This window comes from Hypanus sabinus, chromosome 11, assembly GCF_030144855.1.
Source record: "Hypanus sabinus isolate sHypSab1 chromosome 11, sHypSab1.hap1, whole genome shotgun sequence".
Classification (NCBI taxonomy): domain Eukaryota; kingdom Metazoa; phylum Chordata; class Chondrichthyes; order Myliobatiformes; family Dasyatidae; genus Hypanus; species Hypanus sabinus.
In genome coordinates, this window is record NC_082716.1 from 95,633,091 (window position 1) to 95,652,273 (window position 19,183).

General features: G+C 37.9%; 1 protein-coding gene across 5 annotated transcripts in view; it reads left to right on the top strand.

Moving 5' to 3' along the window:
- Window positions 1–19,183, top strand: part of cep350 (centrosomal protein 350) — a 274,904-nt gene that overhangs the window by 96,279 nt on the left and 159,442 nt on the right. For all 5 annotated transcript variants that reach the window (XM_059984922.1, XM_059984923.1, XM_059984924.1 and 2 more), the window contains exons 10-11: window positions 40–665; window positions 12,661–12,782. In XM_059984922.1, the coding sequence (XP_059840905.1) occupies window positions 40–665; window positions 12,661–12,782 (748 nt within the window). The remainder of the gene's footprint in view (window positions 1–39; window positions 666–12,660; window positions 12,783–19,183) is intronic.

Sequence of the window (19,183 nt, forward strand, 5' to 3'; positions counted from 1 at the left end):
CCATCTTGTTTTTTCTTGTATTTTTTGCCCTATCTACAGAAAATGCCAGAAGAACAGACCTTGACCCTAGACTTGAAGTTTCCAAAAAGTCAAGGCCCAGAAGCTCTGAGTCCCGCACAATAAAGCAGCCTTTTGGGGATGACTGGAGGAAGGAAGAAGGGCAAAATAAACTGGAAGTGCTGAATACACATGTGCTACCAGCGGAAGTAAGAGGGATCCTTGATGATCTTCAGCTTGAGGGAACTCGGAAAGGTTCAGAAGAAAAGACAAATTTGGAAGGTGGCAAACATACTACAGGAGGCCATGCCTTCTCCAGAAGTGTGAGCCCAATTAAGAGAAAGCAGGAGAAGTCCAACCTGAGCACTGAAATGCAGCTGAAGCGTTTGAGGCATTATGATGCAGAGGAGGTCAGGCAGTATATTGCCAGGCAACAAGTAGAGAGAAAGAAAAGACAGACAGAAGAGAAGAAGGCTCAGAAGGAAGCAATGGAACAGAAGAACAAACGGTTGCAAGAACTCTACAGGAAACAAAAAGAAGCCTTCTCAAAGCCCAAGCCAGAACCCATGTGCCAAAAATATTTACAGGAGACTTTCTCAAGATGTGTAACTGAGCTAGCGAAGTTTAATGAGCTGCTTCCCAAACAATCAGTATCAGAGGAGAAACAGGTAACTTTTTTATGCAGTTACGTGCTGTTTCTTATTACTGTGAATAAAAATTTCTCTCACTGATAGTGAAGAGTAGAAGAGATTTTAAGTGGCCATGGAAAGAGACCTAAGCTAGTAATCTATCAATTTTTTCATGCAAGCTAACGTAACCAAGTGTTTGAGTCTGCAATGCCAGAGCCTATCAAATGGGTTACATGTAAATTTAGTAAAGGCATAAGAAAAAGGAGCCGGAGTGGGCCTTTGAGATCATGAACGATCTACTTTGGTGTCACTTTTTTAACACATACTGTTTCTGTTTACATAGAAATTTATCCTGTTTTAAATGATCACCATGAGTTCAATTCCAATACCATCTGTAAAGAGTTTGTACATTCTCCCTGTGACTGCATGGATTTCCTCCTGCAGTCCAGATATACTGGTTATCAGGTTAATTGCTGATTGTAAGTTGTCCCGTGATTAATATAGTGTTAAATAGTTGGGTTGCTAGTTGCTGCAGTTCATTGGGCTAGAAGGCCCCATTCCTCACTGCATTTCTAAATAAATGACTGAGCCTCCATATTCCTCCAGGTAGAGAATTTCACATCTTCCTAAATGAAGAAATTGCTCCTTACCTCTATCCTAAACACCTTTACCTTATTCCAGAACTGTACCCCTAATACTAGATTCCTCAGCTGGGGGCCATCTTTCCCTGTTTCTAGCTTGTCAGTCTCTTTTAACAACCTTATACTTTTTTTGAGTTCTTCTCATTCTTCAGAACTCCAGAAAATACAACACAAACTCTCATGATACAGCTATCCCACCCTCCTTTGAACCAATCTGGTGGATCTTTGCTGAAGTCCCTTGCTCAAAGTTCAAAGTTAATTTATTATCAAACTACACTTATGTCACCATGTACAAACTTGAGATTCATTTTCTCGCATGCATACTCAATAACTCTAATGGCCATAATAGAATCAATGAAAACCTCACCGACAAGGCAGGCGACTAATATGTAAATACCAAAAAAGAAAGAAAAAATTAATACATACTTAAATAATAAATATCAAGAACATCTATTCACTTATTGAGATACTTTGCAGAATAGGCCATGCCAGCTCTTTGAGTTGTGCTGCCCTGTAATCCGCTGATTTTAAACTGAAGCACCCAGAGGAAACCCACACAGTCACAGGGAAAAGTACAAACAGTAACAAGATTTGAACTCAGTAGTGGTACTGTAATGAGTTGTGCTAACCACTGCACTACCGTGCCACCCATGAGATGAAGAGTCCTTGATAGCATGTCTATCCTTGGGCAAGGAGATGAAACCTGCATACTCCAAATATCTAGGTTCTGTGAAGTCAAAATAAAATTTTCTTAATCTTTTATTCAAATATTCATGTAAAATTTAACATACAAATTTTGCCTCTTGCTTGCTGCACCCAAATATTGGCTTTCAGCAACTATTACAAGCACACCTAGATCTCTTTTGAATAATAAAATGTTACACACTTTTACCATTCAACAGATGCTCTGCTTTTCTATCATTTGCATTGAGTGGATGACACTTTTTCTACATATACTATCTACCATATTCTGGCCCACACACTCACCGTATTCAAGTCTACCTGAACCCTCTGTTCTATTTTCCATGCCTGCAATTCCATATTATTTGCTGTGCTCAGCAGACTTAGAAATATTACATTTGATCTCCCAGCAAAACCATTGACATAGATTTATTAAAAGTTGGTACTCTGGCGCTGACCCCTGCAGTATCCCACGAGATACAGCCTGCCAATGTGAGAACGATCCATATATTCTTATTGCATGTCTTGATGAAGGATCTCTGCCTAAGACGTCGACTGCTTATTCTCCATAAATGCTGCCTGACTAGTTGAGTTCCTCCAGCATTTTGTGTGTGTTGCTCAAGTTTTCCAGCATCTGCAGAATCTTCTGTTTATCACATATTCTTACTGTTTCTTTTCATAGTGATAACCAATTCTGAGATCATGTTCTACATTACCTAGAATTTCACATGTTCTAACATGTTGGCCAGGTAGAGCCTTATTAGCCTCCTTCCAAAATAGTCCACATTGACCACCACCTGGTTCCCTTATATATTCCAGATTAATATCTGTAAATTTTCAACCCCTCACTGCTATGGGCAGAAGTTCCCACTTGCTTCAAAAAGGCAATAATTATACCAGTGCCAAAGAAGAATAATGTGGGCTGCCTTAATGACTATTGCCTGGTAGCACTTACATCAACTGCGATGAAATGCTTTGAGAGGTTGGTTATGACTAGACTGAACTCCTGCCTCAGCAAGGACATGAACTCATTGCAACTTGCCTATTGCCACAATAGGTCAACGGCAGACGCAATCTCAGTGACTCTTCACATGACTCTAGGCCACCTGGACAACACACAACACCTACGTCAAGATGCTGTTCAGGGGTGTGTGCTTAGCCCACTGCTCTATTCTCTGTATACATGTGACTGCGTGGCTAGGCATAGCTCAAGTACCATCTACAGATTTGCTGATGTTACAGCCATTGTTGGTAGAATCTCAGGTGGTGACGAGAGGGCGTGCAGGAGTGAGTTATGCCAACTAGTGGAATGGTGCTGCAGCAACAACAACCTGGCACTCAACATCAGTAAGACGAAAGAACTGATTGTGGACTTTAGGAAGGGTAAGATGAAGGAGCACATACCAGACCTCATAGAGGGATCAGAAGTGGAGAGAGTGAGTAGCTTCAAGTTCCTGGGTGTCAAGATCTCTAACCTGGTCCCAACATACTGATATAGTCATAAAAGAAGGCAAAGCTGCGGCTATACTTTTATTAGGAGCTTTGAGAGATTTGGCATGTTCTCAAATACACTCAAAAACTTCTATAGTTGTACCTTGGAAAGCATTCTGACAGGCTGCATCACTGTCTAGTATGGAGGGGCTACTGCACAGGACTGAAAGAAACTGCAGTAGGTTGTAAATCTAGTCAGCTCCATCTTGGGCACTAGTCTACAAGGTACCCAGGACATCTTTAGGGAGTGGTGTCTCAGAAAGGCAGCATCCATTATTAAGGACCTCCAGCACCCAGGGCATGTCCTTTTCTCACTGTTACCATTGGGTAGGAGGTACAGAAGCCTGAAGGCACACACTCAGCAATTCAAGAACAGCTTCTTCTCTGCCATTTGATTCCTCAATGGACATTGAAGCTTTGGACACTACCTCACTTTTTTTTCAATATACAGTATTTCTGTTTTTGCATATTTTTAAAAAACTATTCAATATACATAATTGATTTACTTGTTTATTATGTTTTATTTTATTTTATTTATTTTTTTATCTGCTAGGTTATGTAGTGCATTGAACTGCTGTTGCTAAGTTAACAAATTTCACATCTTATGCCGGTGGTAATAAACCTGATTCTGATTCTGAAATGTAGTGGATTGTTTCCTCTCATGTGGATTCTTCTCAATACAATTACTGCTTGCATGGTATTCTGAAATTCCATCCTTTATTAAAGCTGCCATCACATTCCTATCACTGACATTAGGTTAACAGGTCAATGTTCCTGAATTTTTATTCCTCCTTCCCTGAAATAATGTGGTCACATTTGTACCCCACAGTCATTTGAAATAATTCTAGAATCTGCAGAACTTCATTATAAATGCTCTTGTTTCTGTCTATAAGGTACTCAGAATTGCTTTTCCATTTTTATGTACAGGTTATATATAATTTTTTATTGTTTTGTGGTGTGAGGTATTATTTAACCAGCAATGTAGTTGCCCATCTTCAAGTTATGAAATAACAATTTGGATTTGTTAATACCTTTTAATGTAGCCAAATTATCCACAAAAGTATTATCAGACAATAATAATGATCTAGAGGAAATATTAGGATGCATTACTAAATTTTAGAGAAATTACTAAAATTTGGGGAGTTTTACATGACATGGTAGAGGGAATTACTGAGCTTGGGTACAAATAGATCAAAGAATTCGATAGGTTCGATATTGTTTAAAGTAAAATTGGATAGGTATGTGGACAGAAAAGGAATAGAGGGTTATAGGCTGAGTGCAGGTCGGTGGGACTAGGTGAGAGTAAGTGTTCGGCACGGACTAGAAGGACGGAGATGGCCTGTTTCCGTGCTGTAATTGTTATATAGTTATATAGAATGCACACAGTGTTCAGTTATCTCTTAATAGCATTAGAAAAAAAGCCTTGAATGTGTTTTCAATTCAATTCAAGTTTAATTATCATTGAACTTCTACAGTGGAGCTAGAAAGTTAGTGAACACGGTAGAATTTTTCTATTTCTGCATAAATATGACCTAAAATGTAATCAGATCTTCACAAAAGTCCTAAAGCTAGATAAAGAGAGCCCAATTAAATAGATAACATGAAAAATATTATACTTGTTCATGTATTTATTGACAAAAATGATGCAATATTACCTATATTTGTTGGAAAAAGTATGTGAGCCTTTGCTTTCAGTATGACCCCATTGTACAAGAATAACTTAAACCAAATGATTCCAGTAACTGTTGATCAGACCTGCACATCGGCTTGGAGGCATTTTAGGCCATTTCTTCGTACAAAACTGCTTCAACTCTGGAACGTTGGTTGGCTTCCTTGCATGAACTATTTACTTCAAGTCTTCCACAACATTTCTGAAGGATTCAGGTCAGGACTTTGACTCAGCCATTCCAAAAAAGAAATTTTCTTTTTTTAAAAACTTTGTTTTTATTGTTTTGCCAATAACAGAACAAACAGGATGAAAACAGACAGGGTCATCATAGGTGAAATAAAATCCGTATCTTATAATAGAAAAAGATGAATAACAAATGGGTTACATTACTGTATCAAAGTTAACCAAGCTCATGTCCATAATTGTCCTTCAAAATCTCAGGGGACCTTAAGATCCGTAACTTTAAAGACCATTCTGCAGGTTCCCTCATAAGAAGAAATAAAACAAAGTTATTCAATCCACACAAATGTACAGTGAAGAAGTCATTTCAAGCTCAAATAAAATGTCCAATTTCCCAGTATCTTTCAAAGATTTTAATGGCATGTCTCGGAGAGAAAGTCGATCGCTCCATAACATTAGTTTCTTAAACTATTTCTATCCATTCCAGGACTGTAGGAGACTCTTTGCTTAGTCATTTCCTGGTAATTGCTTTCTTACTGGCTGCTAGGAGTATTTGTAACAAATATCTTTCATGTTTTTTGAACCCATTTGGTACATTACCCAAATAAATAAGGCTAAAGTGAAAATTAATCTCTGGGCTGATTATTGACCTTATATCTGTTACCACATCTAACCAATAAGACAAAATCTTTGGACACTTCCAGAAAATATGAAAATGATCAGGCAACATATTATCACACATTCTCCAACATTGATCTTGTTCAAGTCTGTTACTTATTTATTTTTGGTGTTATGAAAATTTTTAAGGTATTCTTCCAGGCAAATTCCCTCCACAGACCTGAGCTTGAAGTAGTTGAATGTGTTTTACATATTTTGAACCAATCATTTTCTGTCAATTTTATGTTGGCTTCTTCCATTTTGATTTTGTGGAGAGACCCCTGACCCCTCTTAGATTGTAAAATCGAGTAAATCCTGTTTATCAGTTTCTTTCTAATATTACCTTTATACACATCAGTGAATATATCAGTCAGACTTAACCCTTTCTCTCCAATAGTTTTAATATTATTATTAAAATATTGTCTTATTTGAAGATATCTAAAAAAGTCTTGTTTCTCTAAGTGATACATTTCTGTGAGTTGTTGAAAGGACTCCAAACCCTTGATGGAAGATATTGTACAGTATGAGGTGATCCCATTTCTTGTCCACTGTGTAAATCTACCATCCAATTGTGCTGGAAGGAATTCTGTGTCATGTGCCACCCAACCTTACATTTCTTTCAAATTTAGGGTCTTTAAATCCTTTATACCAAATGTTTAGAGGGACTGTTGTCCACCTAGTCAGTTAATTTAAATGCTTCTCTGGGAGTGTTTTATCCACCAGTAAAGATTGGGAGAGATATTTATTAGACTTTGTTTTAAATCCTTCCACTTTGCCTCACAATTAGGGTCACACTAACAGCCCAGACTGCGCAGCTTTGCTGCTTTATAATAGTCTTCAAAGCAAGGCACAGCAAATCCTCCTTTATCCTTAGGCAGCTGTAATGTCTGAAATCTAATTCTTGGTTTCTGTTTTCCCCAAGTAAATGTTGAAATCATTCTTTTCCATTCATTAAATTGCTTAAAAGGTACTTCAACAGGCAATGATTGAAAAAGAAAGAGCAATCTAGGTAACACGTTCATCTTTATGGCTTCTATTTGATTATACATATTCATTGGCAGCAATGATCATCTATTTAAGTCTGCTTTAATATCAGCTGTTATGGGAATATAATTATGTTCATAGATAGTAGACAGGTCTTAAGGTATTTGCATTCCTAGGTATTTACTAATATTACCTTTCTGTTTGAATTTACTCATTCTGTAAATGTTTTCTTGTAGTTTGTAATTAAAATTTAAAGTTTGAGTTTTATGTAAATTTAATTTATAACCAGAGTAGGAACTGAATTCTTTCAGCAGGGATAATAATTTAGGCAAACCTGCATTGGGATTGGTAAGAGTCACACGAATGTCATCCGCATATAAAGAAATCTTATTCTGTATCTCTGATCAGTACACCTGTTGGAATCTTGTCTTCTCTAATTGCCTGGACCAATGGCGCGATAAAAAGAACGAAAAGCGTGGGGCTTAGGGAGCATCCTTGTCGACATCCCCTTTCAAGAAATACTGTTTTAGATAAATTCCCATTTATTTCAATTCTGGCTGTAGGGGAAGAATATAGAGATTTCAGACATCCAACTACCTGATTATTAAAGCCAAACCGCTTGAATACCAAGAAGAGATATTCTCATCGTACCGAGTTAAAGGCCTTTTCAGCATCAAGGCTAATAACTACAGTTTCCAGGTTATTATTGCTCATATGGCAATGAGATGAAGGGCCTGTCTCACATTGTCCTGGATTTGCCTACTTTTTACAAAACCTGTTTGATTTGTGTCAATTAGATCTGAAATTATTTTTTCCTGTCTTTTTACTAATATTGATGCAAATAATCTATAATCTTATGTTTAGAACCGATACAGGCCTATTGGAACTGTATTCAGTCCGATCCTCACCACTTTTAGGAATTACTGAAATTATTGCTTGATTCCAGGACAACGGCATCTCCCCTCCTCCGAGAACATAATTAAAACATTTCTTAAGTATTGGTATTATTATCTCTCTGAAAGTTTTGTACCATTCCGCTGGATAGCCATCAGCACCTGAGATTTTTTGTTTTTAATGCTGATATAGCCTTACCTATTTCTTCTTCTGTTATCTCCTGTGCTATTAGTTTATTTTGCTGCGTTCCTACCGATGGTAAATCTAAGGACATTAAGAAATTAGATATGTCTGCTAACTCTGCAGCTTTGAGCTGAGCATATAACATTGTGTAGTATGTTTTGAAAGATTTTTGAATATCTTCCAGTCTATGAAGCATTTTATTAATCTGGAGGTCTTTCACCCTATGTATAAATCTCTCAGCCTGTTGTTTATGTATTCTCCATGCAAGTAATTTAGTAGATTTGGGACCATTCTCATAGAAATTTTGTTTAATAACTTGGCTCTCTTCTCAACTTCACTTTCATAAATATTATTTAGAATTCATTTTGTATCAAAAATTTGATTCAGGACATCACTGTCATTATACTCCATATGCTTACTCTCCAAAAATTGTTATTTTTCAATAAGGTCCTTGATTTGTTTCTCTTTTTCCTTTTTCTTCTGAGCTGACCACTTTGAGTTTACCCCTAATAACAGCTTTTGCAGCATCCCACAGAGTGCTGGAGGACACCACTCCATTATCATTATATATCATATAATCTTTAAACTTTTTCTTTAGGTATTTTAAACATAGGGGATCATTCAAAAGACTAGTATTAAGTCTCCACAAGGTATCTTTGGGTTTGTTGTGCAATGTTAAGTAAACCCCTGCGTGGTCAGAGATATCTCTTAACCCTATATCACATTTCATAATCCTGTGCCTCTCTGAATTAAACATTTAAAAAAAATCTATTCTCGACTACACAGAGTGGACCGTGTATCAAGTGGATGTAACTCTCCATATATCTATCATACCTATTTCTTTGAGCAGTTTCTTGACGTAATGTTTCCGAGTTTATCTTTTTTGTTCTATTGGAGGAGTCTAGGGAAGGATGTAATTGAATATTCCAGTGCCCTCCACATATTACCGCACCAGAAGTTTCCATAGCTATCATATTAAAAACCTTCTTAATCAGCTGTTTATCATTTCCTGGTGGTCTGTAAACATTCAGTAAAGTAACTTCTTTATGATCAATAAAACCCTTCACCAGTAAATAATACCCTTCTTTGTCTGTAATCTGTGAGGAAAACTGGAAATTCACTTTATTTGAGATTAATTTTGCAATTCCTCTTGTATTTCCCCTCTGAAAAGAAGAGTACTAACAATTATTAAATCCCATTTTGCCTAACTTCTCATGTTCAATCTTTGAAAGGTGAGTTTCTTGCCAAAAAATTATATCTTGCTTTTCTCTTTTCATTGTAGCTATAGCCTTACTCCTTTTGATTGGGTTCTGTAACCTATTCACTTTAAGGGTGATTACTCTGTATTCTTGATACGGCATTCCACACCAATAAAAAAGAGTTTAGATAAATTGTTAGATATCCCTAGATGACCTAAACAAATGAACTTCTATCTGCACAACAAGCTAACATTTAACATATAAACAACACGTGACTTCCATCTTTGAAGTTTAAGCTAAACCCAAAGGGGCCCCTCCTAGTGCAGGTTGATGGCTCTGAATAATTGAAATCAGGACAGTGCGCAAAAAAAACCAAAATCCAACGTCAGCTCCCAGGTTTGTGGTCAGTTACGGTAATAAGAGTTTATGGAGGAAAAATCGTTTATGTTCTATTTTTAAGTTCTTAATACTAAGTCAATTATAGTTTGGTGTTAGGGTACATGTGATTTTACCAACCTAGCTGAAGGATATTTTATCACTATACTTTTGAGAGCTCTCATGCAGTATCTTTGTTACGCCAACATTCCTTTAGCTTGTCCTGGATGTGTTTCAGACATGTTTCTCATTCCTGACAAGGTTTTGCACCTGCTGTCTCTCAGGAAAGCTGCCTCTGTTTTGCCATGGGGGCCATAATTCTGGGACAGTCCGGGAAAAATCCCCTGTTCTTCAGGTCTTCCATCACCTCTGATGTGTTACTGTAGATAACTTGTCCAGTGCCAAAAAATACTCAATGTTTGACTGGGTAAAGAGTCTGGAACCGGAGCCCCTTTTCTTTAAGCATTTTTCTGATGGTGAAGTAAGCCTTTCATAAGTATTTTGGTCGGGTAGTTCAATCAAAAAATACTCTTTTCCTGTCCTAGTAAATCTCTCGTTTTTTCCAAGCAGAGTAAAGCACCAACTCTTTAATTTTATACTCCTGAATGTAGATGACCACAAACCTTGGGTTGGAACCTTGCGGTGGTTTGGATCTAAAAAATCGATGGCAGCATTGTATGCCGAGGGAGACATTGGGAAGGGGCAACTCTGTTTTAATAAATTTTTCCAGAAATTCCTGTATGTTGTCTCCTTCGGAAATTCCATGGATATGTATGTTATTCCTGCGTGAATGTGCCTCCAGGTTCGTTAGTCAAGCTTGAATGATCTCCTGAAGTTCCAGTGCACGGGAAAGAACCTCCCCGGCCTTCCATTCCTCCACTTCTGTCACCCTTTGCTCCATATCCTCAACTCTGCTTGTTATTTCTTTTAAATCATCAACAATGGCATTCAACTTCTGGTTAATTTCTTTTCTAAAATCCACCAGTTCCTTCTTTAGAAACCCAAGATATCACTTTTTTTTCATGTCCGAACAAAGCGCCTATATTTCGGCCATGATGTTCGCATGAACAGCCCCCATAATCTCATGTTCAGCTTGATTGCTAGCACCGACGTCAGTGTCCTCACCGTGTCGGTATTTTATCGCTTGTCTTCGGGTTTTGTTGTGATTTTCCTCATGTCTTTCTCTTGTTTCCCCCTTTCATGCTACAAGACCCACTTTTCTATTTAAATAACCGTTTCTTATTTAGGGGGAAATAAGACCACCTGGGAGCCCTTACTGATTATGCTTCTGGCTGTAACTGCACCATCAGGAATTTTCTTCTTTTTAAGCCATTCTGTTGTTGATTTACTGTTGTCTTTTGAATCGTCTTCTATTAAGCTTCAGGTGATGGACTGCTACCTTGACATTCTCCTGTAAAATGTCTTGATACAATTTTGAATTCATTGTTCCTTCAACAATTGCAAGCTGACCAGGCTCAGAGGCAGCAAAAACAGCCTCAAACCATGATGCTTCTTCCACCATGCTTCACAGTTGGGATGAAGTTTTGTTGTTGGTGTGCAGTGCTCTTTTTCACTCCAAACGTAGCAATGTGCATTTCAGCTTAAAAAAAACATATTTCGACTTTTGTCTCATCTGTCCACAGAACATTGTCCCAGAAGTGCTGTAGAGCATCCAGGCATTCTTTTGCAAGCTTGAAGTGCAGCAGTGTTTTTTTTTGGAGAGCAGTGGTTTCTTCTGTGGTGTCCATTCATGAGCACCATTTTTGTTCAGTGCTTTTCTTATACTGGACACATGAACAGAGACTTTAGCAAGTTCTAGAGAAGCCTGCAGGTCATTTGCTGTCACTCTTGGGTTCTTTTTCACCTCCATCAGCATTGCACGTTGTGCTGTTGGTGTAGCAACAGTACTGAGTTTCCTCCATTTTCTGGGCAATTTCTCTTAGACTGATGAACACTCAAGTCTGTAGAAACGCTTTTGTAGCCTTTTCCAGCCTGATGCATCTCTACAGTTCTTTTAAGTTGTTTTGATTAAGGCATGGTGCACATAAACAGATCTTTCTTGAGAAGAGCAGGCACTGTCAGTGACCTGACTTCGTGCTTTTTTTTATATAGAGCTGGGCACCTTTTCAACCCACACCTCCAATCACATCTCATTGATTAGAAAACCCGTCTCCAAATCACTTGTAGAAGACATTACTCCAGAGGTTAACATACTTTTTCCAATAAATACATGTAATTATTGGACTTTTTTTTCAATAAATGAGCAGGTATAATGTTTTTTGTTATTTATTTAATTGGATTCTTTTTATCTAGTTTTAGGACGTGTGAAGATCTGATCACATTTTAGGTCATATTTATGCAGAAATAGTTAAAATTCTACAGGATTTTAAACTTCCTAGCACCACTGTACATGAATACTCGTGAATACTGTATAGTCAAATGAAACAATGTTACTCTGTGGTCAAGGTGCAAAATACAATACCCAACAGTCGCACACAGCACAGAACACACACACGATAGCAAGCTCAATGGTATCACAATCACGCAAGAGAAGAGTCAAAAACTCGACTGCTGAGTGAACACTGAGAAGGAGGAGGTGTCCAGCTCTAGCCAGGATGCTGCACCACACTAGCTCTGACGCTCCTTCCTTCTAAGATTTAGGATGCAAGCTATACATACAAGAGCTTTGTGGGGACGAGGAAACATTTAGTGTAAGTTTACAGTTTTCATTGAGAGCAGGAGATGTGTCACTAAGTTAATTTAAAGCTCTAAATAAACTAAAGATCAGGGTTTAGGTTTGGTATGGAGATCTTTAATATTCTAATTTAAAGTGTGTGGGTGGATCTTGAAGGATAAAGTTTGAGTTAGCAGAATAGGCGATCTCAGTTCTACTAAATCACATTCACAGATCATTCACAAGGCTCTTGATGTGAACCAACAAAATTTGGTAATGGATGGCCAAACAGGTTGACTGCAAAATTTTCTTTGCAAACATATTAAGTCACATGCTATTAATAGCTGATTTTTTTCTCCAATATTGTTGGGCCTCTGTAATTGTTTTCTGTTCACTTTTTTTTCAGCCAAAAGCCATCTATCAGCCTTCAGGAGAATCTGACAAAGAGAACAAGGGACAGGATCGCCCTCTTAGTGCCTCATCGAGCAGTGACATGTCTCTGTCCGAATCTCATCAGCCTCCAGGCAGGTGAGACTCAGTTTGCCCATCAGCAAATTTCAAACGGTGCTTCTTTTAATTAGATTTAATCTTGTTAACCCACAGTTATATTGTGCATAACTATTTATGGAAGGAAGAGTTAAGATTAGGAACTCGTAATCGCCACTCATACCCTTGATGTTCAAACGTTCTCCAAATATTTTCATTTCTTTAAATTTTTAGCCCCTTTAATCTACAAATCAACAATGCAAAACAAATGCCTCTTTCCCATTAATTTGTGTGCCTGTTCTCTGCCACTAGCATAATGTCTTGAGTTCCAATAAGATGGTGGTGTATAGACAGTGCGGTCTCTTGGGGGCATTGTTAAGTATTTTTTTCCCATCGCAAGACTATGTTGGACTCAAAGAACTTCGGTACTGCAGGCCTACCCCCACCAGTGAGCTGCTCATTGGCGGAGGTGCTGAACTGAGTGTGTAGACAATGTTGCTGCGTGCTACAGAAAGGCATCAGAGTTGATGTGTGAAATTGGTGTGCAATGTAACCGTGGGTGATTGCCTTGGGCATTTCCCTTGCGCTTGCAAGACCCTGTTGGACGTTGATAATGTAAGATGCTGCAAGCCTGTTTGGTAGGTGGCGTGGGAGCTGCATGGCCATGGTTGTAGCAAGCCTCAAGCCCCGGACTTGCCTGCTGCAGTAGTATAGGAGAGGAGACGCCGGAGGCGATGTAGCACAGCATTTGTGCTCGATTGGGGGCTGGTCTCTCCCATTGGTGCTGCCCTCCAGTGTTTGATCAGGCTAGATTGTGTGTATCTGTTTGTGCACTGCTGGGAATTGCACCATCAATTTTCAGGACATGTCTGTCAGGGTCTTGGGCTATATATATATATATGTTTTTTGCAGGACTATGTATGTGCTTGCTACTTTGAATGTGCTGTGTATATTTTGCATCTTGGTCCCAGAGGAACACTGTTTCATTCGGTTGTATTCATGTATGGTTGAATGATAATAAAACTTGAATTTGATTTAATTTTAATTTACCATATAAAGTAATAGTGCCAATCTCAACAATCTGTTGCCTATTGCAGCAGCCACCTGATTGTTGAATGTGACCAATTACAAGGTTCTTTGCCAATCAAAGGCAACAGGGCAATTTGTCAGGGTACAGTCGGCCCTCCTTATCCGCGGGTTCCGCATGCGCGGATTCAACCAATCGCAGACCAGGAAAACTGGGAAGTTCTCTCTCCAGCACTCATTGTTTTGAGCATGTACAGATTTTTTTTTGTCATTTTTCCTTAAACAATACAGTATTACAACTATTTACATAGCATTTACATTGTATTACATTGTAGTAATCTAGAGATGATTTAAAAGTACAGGCAGTCCCCGGGTTATGAACGAGTTCCGTTCCTGAGTCTGTCTTTAAGTCAGATTTGAAGTTGGAACAGGCACATCCGGTATTCTGTAGCCTCAGTAAAACGTTTGTCTTAGTATATAGCATATGTTTTACCTTTCTATGCATATAAAGCACTTAAACATATGTATTTCAATAATTGAACCACTGCATTGCTTAGTAATAATTGTAGTTCTCATCGGAGCAGGGCCTTTCAAAAGCTCCATTAAAATTGTTCCGATTGTTGACAGACTGCAGTCTAACGCTTTTCCAATGACCGATGGCATTTCACCTCTTTCCAATTGCTTTATTTCTTCCACTTTATTTTCAATCATAATCGTGATCATTTTCGTGAACAGAAACCCTGCGGATTCAGAGCTGCGCCAGGTCCTAAAGTCCACCACACGGATATAGGTTAAATAAGGTCTGGGGTTCCGCTGGGTCCTAAAGACCACCGCATTGAGACAGGTTAAGTTGAGACTCGAGCATCCACGTTTTTTGGTATCCAAGGGGGGTCCCGGAACCAATCCCCCAGGGATAAGGAGGGCCAATTGTATTTAAGATTGAGACACTTGGCTTTCTAAGATGCTTCCAAGGCTGAAGAATTTTAGTTAGTTTACTCTGTAAACTTACAGAACTTACAAAACTTCCACACAGGCCACCCTGCTTTGTATATTTCCCACCTTCTCCGATCTAAGCCATTCTTCTTCTTTACTCACTTTTTCTTTGCAGCAATTTTGCTTGAATTGAGATGGAACATGATAAACCCCAATAATCCCTTAATCCAATAATTTACAAGGATGTTGCCGGGATTTGAGGACCTGAGTTACAGGGAAAATTTCAGTAGTTTAATACTTCATTCCCTGGAGTGTAGCAGAATGAGGGGAGGAATACAAAATTGAGGGGAATAGATAGGGCAAATGCAGGCTTTCCCCTTGCCGTTGGGTGAGAGTTGAACTAGAGGGCATAAGTTTAGGGTGAAAGGTGACTACATCCTCACTTATAGGGTGGCGTGAGCAGGTTCTATTGCAACATTTAAATCTAGATAAGTTTGGATTGGTACATAGATGAGAGGGTATGGAGGGCTATGGTCCAGATGTGGGGTGATGGAACTAGTTAGGAAATCAGGTTGGCATGGCCCAGAAGGGCTGAAAGACCTGTTTCGGTGCTGTAGTGCTCTATGACTAAGAGTGGAGAGAAATGCCTATTTTTATTTTTGTTTGCTCTAATTATATAGAGATGATAAAACAGTTTTATATATAAAAAGAAGTTTGGTATCCTGTTTTCTGGGTGGTCATTGTCATCTTTTAAGGGTTTTCAGTAGGAGGCATTGTTGTTATTATTGACAAAAAAGGGATTTCACATCAGGATGTGCTTATAAAGCAGTAGGATGCAAGAACATGTCTTCCATTTACTGCCCAGACTATAAGGTAGAATGGAAAATGCTCTATAATCAACTGTAAATATGGGATGCCATGGTAGCACAGTGATTAGCGCTCCACTTGGGGTGACAGAATTCAGAGTTCAATTCCGATGTCATCTGTAAGGAGTCTGTACGTCTTTTCTTTGGAATGTGTGTGTTTTCTCCTGGTGCTCCAGTTTCCTTTTACAGTCCAAAGACGTGCCAGTTAGAAGGTTTAATTGGTCATTGTAAAAAACTGTCCTGTGGTTAGGCTAGGGTAAAATCAGGTTTGCTGGGCAGTTCAACTCAAAGGGCTGGAAGGGCCTATTCCCAGCTCCATCGCATTAAAAAAAATAATAAATTCCTTAAGAAACCTTAAGACTTCCTGTATGCAGCCACAAAACAAAGAAACCCAGTAGAATCTTTTTTTTTATCAAAAAGTCCATCAAGCACCCAAAATGCAAAAAAACGCATAGAAAATCTACAGCATAATACAGGCCCTTCAGCCCACAATGCTGTGCTGAACATTAACTTATTTTAGAAACTGCCCAGGGTTATTCATAGCCCTCTATTTTTCTAAGCTCCATGTACCTATCCAAAAGTCTCTTAAAAGACCTATTGTATCCGCCTCCACCACCGTCACCAGCAGCCCATTCCATGCACTCACCACCTTCTGCATTTAAAAAAAATAAACAAACTTGCCCTGACATCTCCTCTGTACCTACTTCCAAGCACCTTAAAACTGTGCCCTCTTATGTTAGCCATTTCAGTCCTAGGAAAGAGCCTCTGACTATTCACACTTTCAATGCCTCTCATCATCTTGTATACCTCTATCACGTCACCTCTCATCCTCCATCGTTCCAAGGAGAAAAGGCCAAGTTGACTCGAACTATTATCATAGGGCATGCTCCCCAATCCAGGCAACATCCTTGTAAGTCTCCTCTGCACCCTTTCTATAGTTTCCACATCCTTCCTGTAGTCAGGTGACCTGAACTGAGCACAGTACTCCAAGTGGGGTCTGACCAGGGTCCTATAAAGCTGTAACATTACATTTCGCTGCTGATGAAGGCCAGTGCACCGTATGCTTTCTTAACCACAGAGTCAAACTGCGCAGCAGCTTTGAATATTCTATGGACTCAGACTTGAAGATCCCTCTGATCCTCCACACTGCCAAGAGTCTTAACATTAATACTGTATTCTGCCATCATATTTGACCTATCAAAATGAACCACCTCACACTCGTCTGAGTTGAACTCCATCTGCCACTTCTCAGCCCAGTTTTGCATTCTATCAATGTCCCACTGTAACCTGTGTCAGACCTCCACACTATCCACAACACCCCCAAACTTTGTGTCATTAGCAAATTTATTAACCCATCCCTCCACTTTCCCATCCAGGTGATTTATAAAAATCACGGAGGGGGTCCAGAACAGATTCCCTTTTAGAACCACTTGCTATTGCTCTTAGGGATTCAAACTCTGTTCAGGGTATTAAGAGAGGGGATAAATTATGTAAGGTTTCATTATACGCAGATGATTTATTAGTTTATATTTCAGACCCTAAGAACTCTATTCCCTCTGATATCCACATTTACTGAATTCAGTATTTTCTCTGGATATAAAATAAATTTACATAAAAGTGAATTATTTCCTATTAATAATTATTCTGAATGTTATGATCAAATACCTTTTAATATTGCTAAAAATTACTTTACCTATCTTGGTATTAAAATTACTAAAAATTTTAAAGATCTATATAAGTATAATTTTCTTCCTCTAATTGATTATACAAAACAAATGCTTTCTAAATGGTCGCCTATGATGATGTCGTTAATTAGTCGAATAAATGCTATAAAAATTGTAATTTTACTGAAATTTCTATATATGTTTCAAGCTGTTCCATCTTTTGTCCCAAAAACGTTCTTTGATAGAATAGATCCTGTGATCCTGTCATATATCTGGAATAATAAGAGTTCTAGGTTGAGTAAACCTTTATTGCAAAAATCAAAAAAAGATGGAGGATAGAGGTTACCAAACTTTAGATTTTACTATTGGGCAATTAATATTCATTGTATTATTTTTTGGATTTACAATATAGATAATAACTTTCATGGTTGCGTTTGGAGGAGAGCTCGGTAAGGGGGTTTTCTTTGGCTTCCTTACTGGGAGCTCCTCTTCCTTTTTTTGTTTTCTAGGATTGGTAGACAAGATTTTAGTCCCATTGTTAGACATACATTAAAAATTTGGTTTTAGTTTCACAGATTTTTTGATCCGAATAACTGTTCTCTCTAATAATATCCATTTTAACTTTTTTTAAACCATTAATTCTGGATAAGGCCTTTTTAATATGGAAAACTAAGGGAATAAAAACTTTTTAAAATTTGTTTTTAGAGAATTGTTCAGTGTCTTTTTTGCAGCTAGTGGATAATTATGATATATCTAATGCACAATTTTTAGATATTTACAACTTAGGAATTTTCTATGAGATTAATTACTGAATTATCCTTTTGCTCATTTACCAAATATGATAGATGTCATTTTACAGCTTAAACCATCTTAAAAAGGATTGACAGCCGTTATATATAAACGGTTTATGAATTTACAAATGATGTCTAATGATAAGGTTAAATGTGCTTGGGAATTGGAACTTCAGCAGTCACTTTCAGGTGATCCATGGAATAAAATTTATCATTTAGTTAACAATTCATCCATCTGCGCCCATCACTCCTTGATTCAGTTCAAGGTAGTACACAGGGCGCATATGTCAAAAAAGAAAGTAGCGCATATTTTTTCTAATATAAATCCCACCTGTGATAGATATAATGTGACTACCTTAACTCATATGTTTTGGTCTTGTATAAAGTTAAATAATTTTTGGAGGGATGTTTTTAGAATGTTATCGAAAGTCATCGGTTTGGACCTACAACCTAATTCACTTACGTCAATCTTTGGGATCACTCCGAAGGAAGCAGGAAATGTTTCTGCTTCTGCTCAACGTATTATAGCTTTTTCAACTTTATTGGCTCGGAGAGCTATTTTGTTGTATTGGAAAGATCCTAATCCACCTACTTTTTTTTTGGCTCTCCTCCATTATGTCGTTTTTAAGCTTGGAGAAAATTAGAAGTCGGACGTTTGAAACATCTTTTGAATTTGAGCAAACCTAGCAACCTTTCATTCAATATTTTCATGTGATTTAAATTTTCTTCTTTTTTACTTTACTTTTTTTATTATCTTTAATTATCTTAAAGATTGAAAATTTTATGAATAAAAAAAAACCCTACTAAGCAAGAAAAGTGAGAGAAAAAAAAGAAACCCATTGGGGGTACAACCCCGGAGCCATGTGTCATACAGAAAGCTTCTAAAGCTAAACATCAAACTGCCAACAAGAAAGAAAGATATATCAAAAAAAATTACACTTAGATCGTGGAGGAAATCTATCAGTTAACTGAAATGATAATAACGAGCAAATGAGCCCCATCTCTTCTCAAAATCAAATAAAGGTTCAAAGGTTCGACTTCTAATTTTGTGACAAAGTAGGAGCTGATATATCCTTCCATTTCAACAAGATGGCCCTCCTAGCTATCAATGTAACAAACACAATAACATGTTGGTCAGACACAGAAATACCATGTATATTTTG